General features: G+C 32.8%; 1 protein-coding gene across 2 annotated transcripts; it reads right to left on the reverse strand.

The window, feature by feature from the left end:
* Positions 1-471: 471 nt before the first annotated feature.
* On the reverse strand, positions 472-7,146 carry LOC105803475 (methionine aminopeptidase 2B). 2 transcript variants are annotated; one of them, XM_012635690.2, is made up of 12 exons: positions 6,981-7,146; positions 6,306-6,470; positions 4,732-4,768; positions 4,535-4,642; positions 3,932-4,031; positions 3,662-3,807; positions 3,491-3,582; positions 3,258-3,352; positions 2,402-2,498; positions 1,591-1,734; positions 1,261-1,478; positions 472-885 (listed from the first exon to the last, which is right to left on the reverse strand). In XM_012635690.2, exons 2-12 carry the CDS (start codon positions 6,457-6,459, stop codon positions 775-777), a joined length of 1,302 nt encoding a protein of 433 aa, XP_012491144.2. In that variant the 5' UTR covers positions 6,460-6,470; positions 6,981-7,146; the 3' UTR covers positions 472-774. The 2 variants fall into 2 exon arrangements, with proteins under 2 accessions (XP_012491144.2, XP_012491143.2); XM_012635689.2 differs by having other exon boundaries at positions 4,732-4,771.
* Positions 7,147-11,167: the final 4,021 nt, after the last annotated feature.

Raw genomic sequence — 11,167 nt, forward strand, 5'->3', positions numbered from 1 at the left:
TAAAAGAATTCTTAAACTGTGCTATTTTAATATTACATGGTTTTGATGGGGTGGACATGAATAGTTTTAGATGAATCTCAGCAGAGCTTAGAGTTTTTAACTTTTTTCCTCTATTAATAGATTCATGATGTAACATGATTCATATCACTATACATACATGATATGGCATTACCTTGATATGGATATCTTGAATCTCACATATATCAGTTTTGACTTCAAGATTTATGGATGTTGAATTCCTCACCAAATTTTCGCTATCCTTTTTCCTCCAACACCATAAATATACCCAAACGTTTAACTTTTTCAATTAAACCTTGAATCATTTAATTTGAAATATTTGGTAAATGCCAACCAAATTATTTTCATCAAACCTAGTTAAGTTTGAATCTTTGTCTAGAGAAGGATTTCGATCCAACTCTAATCCTTATTTGAAAACTTATTTTTTTTTAAAAAGAAAAAACTTTATCCACCTTTAACATTTAAAAAGTTTACCCAAATAAGAAAAACATCATTCATGTCTTGTAGTAGTAAGACATAACCTTGACTGCAATGGAAAATTCTAGTCTTCCTATCACCTATTGCCTGATTCAAGTCTCAATCACACCATCTATCATCAAACACGGCAAAGCAAGAGTACAGACAAGTGACAAACATGGGTACCATCCGCTATTTAGGGACCTTCCTTATGTTAAAAAACACAAAAAGTACACAACTAAAATTATTCGCAAAATATTTGAGGAGATGATTACCAACTAAACTTTTTGGTCTTCCACCTTAATAGTCATCACCTCTCGATATAACTTCTTTGCAGGTTGGCCGCAGTAGGATGGTGTGTTCAAACTGAGAAACATAGCTGCCCTTGATGTCGCAGAGAGGAGGATACGGCTGCAACAACAGAAAAGGATGATTATAGATATCGGCTGAATCTTCATAGAAAATTACAAGTTTTACATTTCGGGTATATACCAATATAAGAGGAATGTGTTTGGACTGATTTGTTATGCCATTTATACCAGATGTCCACCCCAATTCAATTACTATTACTATTATTGTTATTATTATTATTATTATTATTATTAGCTTAACTGACAACCGCTATTCAACGCCTCAAAAAGGTCAGAATCACATTCAGAAAATGGCGTACCATATTAGCATGGCCTCTATCAAGATGTTTTCGGTAAGGACTTGAAACAAGAGTGCAAAACCAAAAATTTAATTAAAAAAAAGAACACACAGTTGATAACAATAGCAAGAAGATACCTGAACAATGCCGACATCACATAAATTCTTCAATGCCATTAGATATTTAGTCTCTCCCAAACGATCTAAATACCGTCTACAGAAGGCCAATGTTGAAAAATTCTTGTTTATTGTAGCTAGTAGTTGCTTAGCTCTAGGCAACCTCAGTGGAATGTGTCCTGCATCAAAGTTTTTCATATAATGGCTGCACTCTAGATCTTCTCTGACATACCCTTTCCCTGCACCCAAAAAAACAAAGGCTGGTTAGACCAATGTAGGTAATCCACACAAACTACCATCTAATATTTAAAAAGATTCAGTTTCTTATATGTTGAAGATGAGATATATTACCAGTAGAAGCAAAGGTTTCAATGGCATAAAATTCACCCTCTTCCATTTTTGTTTGCTCCCCTCCTTTCACAATAGGAACTGATTTTCCAGCATGTATCTGATAGGGCCCAATGCTGTGCCCATTCAAGTTCCGTATACTTTTCACTGCCAAGGACAATCAAATCCCTTAAGAAAAGGTCATATAAAGACGCGTATAAGGTTATACTATTTACTAAATATGGACTTCTGTCTGCACAGCGTATGGGTAAATGATTTTCATTTCTTTACTAGACCCATATCTGTTTGAAAGAATTTCTGCAATTTCAACTATATGCAGTCTCAGAGGAGAAGGATTAAAAATAATGCTGTTACTTGCCATTGGGAGTCCAGAACAACTGTATCAAATCATACCAATCAAATGAAACTACCGATTCTAGTTATTGTCCGCCACATGCATAATCGTTAAGTCTTTTGATGTCAACTTAATGAAAAAGGAAGAATATCAAATATTATTTTAAATTTACTCAAAAGATTACATATCCAAGGAAACTACAATTATTGCAAATTTTGTCTTGCAAACATTTGCTTTGACGACTGCTCTAAATAGGAGCCCACTTGTTAAAATTGACAGTTATAAATATCAAATAACCAAAAACGCAAAAATTAATTTTTTGCAGAGGTGATAAAACAAACCTACATTCTTTTAATAAGAATAAACTACCTTACTGGTCAGTTATCAGAAGCACAAGAGTAAAAACAATTAGCACTGTAGCAGCATTTTTCCCATAATAATTCTTATTTAAAAATACATATGTTCTCCTGAATTTCTTACCTTGAAACACCTTCCCATTTATTTCAACCTCATATGATTCCATCACCTCTTGAATTGCAGCACCAATATCACAAAGACGGACATCAATACCAGCTTCCTGAACAATTAAATAACCATCAAAGATATATTAAAGATTTTAGTGAAATTAGTAAATCTAATTTTAAAGAGAAGAACCTCAAAAGGCAACAAGACTCCAACCATATTAAATACCCATCCAACAAATTCAACAAGAACAAAAAGTAGATAATAATTTAAATGTGGAATCTAAAACAAACAAGGACACTTTTGTTTTGAGATTGATGAACTCCCAAGGAAAGAAAGATTTCTGAGGGAAAAGGTACACCACAGTTGGCTGTCTTCCACTAACTACAAGAAAGAGAAGACAAGAAAGCACCAAGTATAACAAGGTATGTTGCTTCAACTTCATTTTTCTTTAGGTACCTGTGCCTAGCACAAATATTATATATAGAAAATATTTATTAAAATATTGAACATACCTTTGTCAGGCATGGTACCTAAAGTCCAAGTGACATAAATAACAAGAAGATCCTTTCATCTACATCTTCAATTGGCATATTTTATGTACATATTTGAGAGAAAGGTTCAAGTGCACCAACATCAATCTTGTCCATGTAGTCCTCTTAGAATCCTACCCGACTATATCAGACAAAATCACAAAATTGTTCTAGCATGGCTTTTCCCTTATTACTGATTCTCCCCTAACAGAACCATGTCTGGACTTTATGACTAGAAAAACAAACAAGAAAATTTATATAAAGACTGATAGCAAGAAAATAAAAAAGACAAGGGAAATCTGTTCTCTCATTAAATATGCATATTTAATAGGATCCAGTACCTTGATGCCTGTATTGGTTGCTTCACGAGAAGCTTCAAGAAGCGGATCATACATAGGATTAAACGCCACTGTAAAGGCACAATCAACTATATTCCCTGCAAAGCCAAGAACTCGTGTTTGAAAACATCTCCAGCTAAAAAGCTAGTTATATCATAACACATGTTGAAATTATACATCTATACAGAAATAGTGCGGACCAAAAAGTGTACAAGATGGAGCAACAATGATATTACCATCAATATGAGTTCCAAAATCTAACTTCATCACATCATCATACTCGAGCACAGTCTTGTCTCCAGAATTAGGAGTCCAGTGAGCAGCGACCCTAACAGGGCAAAAGGTTGAACACGGATACAATCAATTACAGACAAGTAGGTTCATCAAATGTCAAAGAAAAAACTAACCAATTCAGTGAGCATCCAGTAGGGAATGCAATCCCTGCTTGCAAACCATTCTCTGAAATGAGCTTGCGAACTGTGTTCTCCAAGGTCTCACATAGATCAGTCATTAACATTCCAGGTTTCAAGATACTTCTGATGTATTTCCGAACCTGAGGATGAATAGTAGCGATTACAGAAAACCAGTAAGTCCCCAAAGCCAAACTCACCATTTTGAATAATAGTCATTTTTATGCCATACAGCAGCAACTTATGTGGATACAAGACAAAACAAACCTGACGATGGACTTCGGCTGCTTGTCGCACTGCATTATATTTTGGCTTTTCAAATCGCTCCAAGTCTCTCTTCTCCTCAGAGGTAGTCCTCCACAAATTACTACAAAGCAATAAAAACAATAAAGGTTCAAGCTTTACATGGACAAATATAAGAATATGTACCTCAAACTGGAACAAATCTATTACAGGCAATCATAAAATGAAAATGTAGACAAACTATGTAGCATAAAATAAGGAAACATTATATACATTCATGTGCTATTTATATTCCAAAGCAAGAAAAAGTATTTTTTTTCTCAATAATATCCAGACATAGTTACCTTCTTAGTTAAAATACATCACAACATATTTTACTTTCACAACTTAAGACAACTTAGGATTTTCTATTTTTTACACATAAATGAAACTACAACAAAAAGCAATCACCAAAGACAATGGAAGACATGAATGACCTCCCAGGAATATCTTGTTACAAGCCACTCCTATTTTTATTTTGATTTCAAAAGAACAAGGACATGCACTTAAGAGATCTCTTAAGCTTTAGGAAATAACGAAATATATACTTGCATCTAAACATAGTTTCAAGAATATGGTTTGACTCACTCATCCTTGTACTGTTGAATTTCACCCTCAGGAAACTCCCCGGACGGAAAAAGCTCAACAACGGGAATAGATGGAGGATCAGTCTGCTTCAAGGGCTCCTTCTTTTTTCTGTGGGTTAAAGAACATAATATCATCAAACTCTCAACTAAACATCTTCGAAAAGAAAACAACTAACCAAGCTAGAAACAAGTACTCACTTGCTTTTATTTTTCTTCTTTTTCTTTTTGGCAACTTCTGCTAGGAAACAATTTAAAAATGCAGAAAAGTGCATATATTAGCAAGACCACAATCAGGACCATCGAAATAAGAAGCCTTCAAGATGAGCACTATCATCTTAACGAAAAACAGTATCTCAAAGCAAAATTAAATGGATTAGGAGTTGAAATTTGGAGAGAGATAGAAGCAACGACCACAAAGTGGACATCTAACATTATCAGCCGCATGATAATCTTACAATGTACAAAATGACTTACATATGTCTATTAGGTGAGGCAAATACAAACAACATTTAGAAGAGTAATTAAAGCTAAGTTCCTAGACTACAAACCTATATTGCGAAATAGAAACAATCCTCTTTCAAACTTGCACTCTTCACAAGCAAAATAAAACTAGACAGAAGTTTCCCTCACTCTCCTTGCCCAATGAATGTGCAGATTGCGCAATTGGTAATGTACATTGCAGAAGTATTCTATATTAGATTAAGAAAAGTTCTATACCAATGACTTGTTACGAGATGAGAACAGGATGAGTGCAAGTTAGGGAAGAACATACAGGAGCACCATATTTACAAAGAAAACAAGGTGTCATACTTACAACGCAAAAAAGAACCTTAGGCTCTTAGCATGGTTAGAAAAACCACCGGCAAACTAATATCACACACAAAGTTAAAAATGCATGATAGAAAGGAAGGAGAAAGTTGGGCACTGATTATGAAAGAGAGTAAACAAAAATGCACTATAAAAGGAAATAAAACATAACTACAAAAGCACCAAGACAAAAGGTAAAAGAAAACTTACAATAAATATAAACACCCCAACACTAATAGGAAACTTAAAAATTACTTAGGATTCAACCTAGAGGTGGCAATTTGGCATCCAAGTCAGGTTGGGGTGTTTTAGTTTTGGATGAGATTTAGACTTCTAATTTTCGAGTCATTTTCATGTTTGAATCATTCCAACTCCATCTCATGGTTGGATTCTGGTTCGCTTGTTTCATTTTAGGTGAATTTGGGTGGGTATTGGGGTTGTTTGTGCAGGTTTCTAGGTTCCAGTCAACTGTTGCCACATTTTACATTGTATGGGAATAATGATCATGTTCAAGTTTGGGTTATTTCTAGTTAGGATAAGATCTGGGCCATTGCTTAGTCCTATAGCTTCAAGTCAAATGGATTTAGGTTCAAGTGAGATAAAAATATTCAAAAACAGTTTTGCCACCTCTAAAAGGAAAAAAAATGCTTGAGGTGTAAGACACTCGGCTGAACGACATGATGTGCTAAGGTAAATAATCAAGTATACAATAAGCAAGCAAAAAGTATTTATAGTTGATGAACTTAAAAATATGCAGTTTAGGGGTTCTTGGCATTAATTACCTTTAATTGTCTTCAAATTCTTTTGCTTTGATTCAATTTCTTAAAATTGAAAGCACCTTTGGTTATTAAACATTTGCTGCAAACTTCTAGGGATCTCAAAACTATGAAGTGCAGATTACAGGACAAGCAGCAGCATGCAAATTATATGACAATCTAAAGAACTATTGACCAAACAATAATCACCTGTCACCCCATCTTCATCTTTTTGCATAGATGAAGAGTTTTTGGAGACCTCATCAGTGCCATTCGAAATCTCTAATTTCTCAATGCCATTTGAAGCCTCCGACTCCTCATTTTCTTCCACACCAACTTCATTATTCATGATTTCAGTGGCCATCACTGAATACCCTGTTTGCACAAAACGTCATCAATACAAAATCCACATTATTAAAGCAATATAAGGATCACCCAGGTTCCCAATTTTAAACATACCATTCGCAATAGGAATGACAACTTAACGCTTATGCATAAATAAGCTGCATACGTCTCCATCTACAGCGTAAACATCTCTATTTTTTACCAGCAGTAGCTCAAAAAAAAGCTACCATTGTCATTTCATCCTAAATATTTCTAGAAATTAGTTCACTACGAAGCATGGATAGGGCCAATATCCCCAAAGCATTATAGAAACCCCAAGAAATGTATCCGACACAGTTGGGTACGAGAAGAAAAGGTCAGACATGTCCTAGACAAGAGATCAAGGATGAAAAAAGTATAAACCCACTTTTTTATTCCATGAATTGAAACAAATTACAGGTTAATTATAACAGATGATTTAAAAGAAAAGAAAGAAAGAAGGAAGGAAAGAAAATAATTAGATTATGTAAAACTAGAGAGAGCTTACAGAGAAATCATTACCTTTCGATCGGTCTAAACGAAGCAAAGCTCTGTTATTTTATCCCTTCCAAGTGTATATATAATACGGAAATGAAAATCCCCTTTGCAGAAGCAAGCGAAGCAATATCAACGTGAAGCAGACCTAGCAACTTGCCATAAGATAGCCCAACAAAATTAACTAAAATATAATATAAATTAGGTTTTATTTGTCAGTAGGAATATGATCTCGTTCTGCGAGATTTAATTATTATAATTAATTAATTAAATAAAGGTGTCTTAAATGTATACATCCATTTTTAATCTTGATTTATTTTATATTAAATAAATATAATTATTTCTATATACAATATATAAATATAAAATAATATTATATTAATAATTTGTGAGAATTGAATCGATCAAAATCTTACACAAATTCAAACTTCATGTATACAATTGGTCATTAGACTAAAGTTCATTTATAATTTTAGATTTATCTCTAAAATATAAATCATATCTATCATGTATAATCCGTAATCAATAATTATACCACGAATATCTGTCGAAATTTGAGAATTTAAACAAAAGTATTAAATTAAAAATGAGTTTAGATAAAAAATAATAAATTTTTTTACATCTTTTGAGAAAAGAGGAAGATAAAACCTATACATTTGGAGATGATTAAAATAATAAATCCAATTCACCTAGTTGTTAAATTTGACCATGTAGAAATGTCCCAATATTCAATATCTAAGCATTTTCTAAAGTTGAGGTTTTTAGGGTGAAAACTCATGGATTCAAATTCTGGAGTAATTAGGGATGTTTGCTATTCCACATTTGAATGTTATTTTTTATTATCAATTAAACTTAAGTTTTATACTATCCTTTTATTTGCTTTATACTTTAATTAGTTTCGATGTATTAATTTAAAAATAATTTTAAAATTCGCGACTTTCACTAATAAAATGATTGCTTAATTTTTTTAGTCTTCGGTTATTATTTTAAATTAATACTAATATATACCAGATATGTATATATTCACGTTAAAAGTTATAATTATTACACTCATTTGTAATTGTAAAATTTTAAATCATTTAATTCATATACCAACCAAAAGAATGTTATTTAAAGGTATCGTGTCTAGCATACTTTATAGAACTTTTTAATAATAATACTACCATATTTTAATCACAATTAATTACATTAATTTGAAAACGTTCCTAAAAATTCTATAAACTAAATTTTATAAGTTTTTTTAAAAAACACATTTACATTTTTAGTATATATGATTAGAAACATTTACATTTTTAGTATATATGTAATTGTTCTAAGCAGCGAATATGAGGATAACCTTGTAAGGAGCTTTGTCGAAAAAAAAGGAAAGATCACACTGCAACATCTGGTGATAGTCCTTGCTGTGGTTCTTTCTCCCCCTGGTTCTCCTCCTAGATCTCTACCTCCACCAAGACCACTTATAGGAGATACTTTTGGTTTGATTGTTGATCATGGTCCTCTTAGAGGTTCAATGAGATTTATGTCTACTAGTGGTGAGACACAAACGTTGTTCCCATGGCGCGATCACCTAAGTATGCAAAAATTTCCCTATTGCCCTGCTGAAGTAAGCAAGCGATGAAGAGAATTAATTCTTTGAATCTTTCCCACTCCTCGTACAAAGACTCGTCATCCAATTGTTGGAAAGTGGTTATCTCATTTTGCAATTTTGCGTTCTTGCTTGGTGGAAAATTCTTTATCAAAAACCTTTCTGCTAATTCTTGCCATGTAGAAATTGAAATTGGTGGCAACAAATTTAGCCATACTTGTGCTCAATCCCGCAACGAGTATGGAAACAATTTCAACCTTAATGCATCTTCAGTCACACCAACTATCTTAAACAAATCACTCACCTTCATGAATAATCGAAGGTGAATATGTGGATCTTCTGTGGGCATACCACTGAACTGGCCCACCGTTTGAAGTGTTTGAAACATTTGAAACATCACTGGTTTCAATTCGAATTGAAGAGTGGCACGGCGTATTGTCTACTGGCACGATCGCTATTACCAGCAATAAGGATTGGATTGTGCACATGATTGACTCCATTACCTTGTCCATCATTTTAATTTACAAGGTCTATCTCAGTTTTTCTTTGAGCTACTTTCTCACGTCTTTTCTATCTAAACGTCCTCTCAATTTCAGGGTCTATAGATAATAGATCGATGATTCGATTTATGCTTATAAACACCTGATAAATAAATCCCAAATAAAGAATAAATTATCAATGTTAGAAATTAAATAAAAACCAATCTGCAAAAAATAATTTCATAAAGAATGATTAAGGCAACAGTCCTCGACAACGGCGCTAAAAACTTGCAACAGAATTTTTGTGCAAGTGTACACAGTCATTCAAGTAATAAGTAAGTAAAATGAGTTATCGTCTCCACAAGGACTGTGTACATTAATCAATTATTTGCAAAATTATAAGTTAAAATTTGGTGATAAAAACACAATAATTTGAGTGATGATGATTAAACTAGATTAATTTAACTAAACATAAGATTGCTCCCTAATGCAATTTTAAACTAAGTATGCAAAATTATCTAAATGTATGAATGGATTTTAGCAATAGAAACACAACTTCAACAATCAATAACATGTATAGGCTAGGATAATAACATTAATCAGATCATTTCATTTCCATAAACTTAACAGTGTTGGAAAACATTCCATGGTAACTTGATCTTTCATGAGTTTGGAAACCAAATTAAGTCATTTCAGAATCTTTTACTTAGTGAAATATGCATTTTACTGGTCATATTAAACTAAGGGTTTCTTAGTATTTATGTGAGGTAACAGTGACAAATTAAGTTTGAAACAATTTAATCACATAAACCTAAAAACTATGCAAGACAATAGAGCTAATTAAAGTTATTATGAACCTTCAATTTAGTCGGGTTTAATTATCTAAATTAAGCATGCACTTTTCAATTATTGTTTCTACTAGCCGTCGTTTGGTTAGGATCGCTCAGCTAATTTGAATGCATTCAATCACGTATGAATGAAATACATCTTGATTTTAATTGAAAACATGATCGACTAAGGCACAAACACTTTAAACATGATGCAAACAAATATTATTGAATTAACGCAATCATCCTAGCTAAACAGAATTAAGCTATCATTGTTGATGAAAAATATCATAAAACACATCACAAACATAATTAAATTAAACAACTAGTAAGGAAAGAGTAAACTCTATTTCAATTCAGTAGCCTTTTGGATTTGGATTGAAAGTGTTCCACCGATCCGCTCGTTGCCCTTTTGCTAATGGTTCCTCAATGTGGCTGGCCAAGAGGTGATCTTTTCAAGGCTTTTGTTGGCTAAAATGGAAGGGCTATGCGTAGGAAGAAGAGAGCAAGAGAGGGAATGAGAGAATGAATAATGTTTGTGAAAATGAAGGATGAGAGGTGTGAGGGATGTTTTGAGAGGTGAGAGTAGTGTGGTATTTATAGGTGAGGTCGAGGGTGAAGTTTACTAAAAATAGGGATTAAAATCCCTCCATCTTCTCCATTTCTTGGCCGACCACAATATGTGGAAGATGAGGTGATTTGGTTGCTTATTTTGAGGACAAAATCATGCTATAATTAGGCATAGAGTGGACGATTTCAAAAGCAATCTTTCAAGGCTCTTTTCTAATTATATTGCAACTCCAGGGATGTAACACCCCTTACCCGTATTCAGCACTATAATAAGGTACGAGGCATTACCAGAACGCATACACTTGTAAACGTATTTAACCGAGTTATAAAACTTCATCTAAATTAAAACTTTTAAATTATTAACATGCTTTTATAATTCTTCATAATATAACCTCAACATATTATATTCATAATAAATAGGACCTACGAGACCCGATACATATTCATGCAATTCACAAGTCTTAATAATTCAATACTTCATTTCCATTTCATTCAATTCAAAAATTTCTCATGTTCACAATTCAAATCGTTAAGTTCAATACTAATACGTATTTATCATTTATCTCAACATTTATTGATTATACCATTCATTAACACATTTATGAAATTCTCAAGTTTGCAATGAAAATATCACTTTAGCTTAAATAACAACATCAACTAAACTCATCATCCTGGTATAAATTCACTACCACTTATCCATTTACTATAATTCTTTTAGGCCCATTTGTTACTTACCATCCTTAATCAAATTAG

Source organism: Gossypium raimondii, chromosome 11 (genome assembly GCF_025698545.1).
Source record: "Gossypium raimondii isolate GPD5lz chromosome 11, ASM2569854v1, whole genome shotgun sequence".
Classification (NCBI taxonomy): Eukaryota; Viridiplantae; Streptophyta; class Magnoliopsida; order Malvales; family Malvaceae; genus Gossypium; species Gossypium raimondii.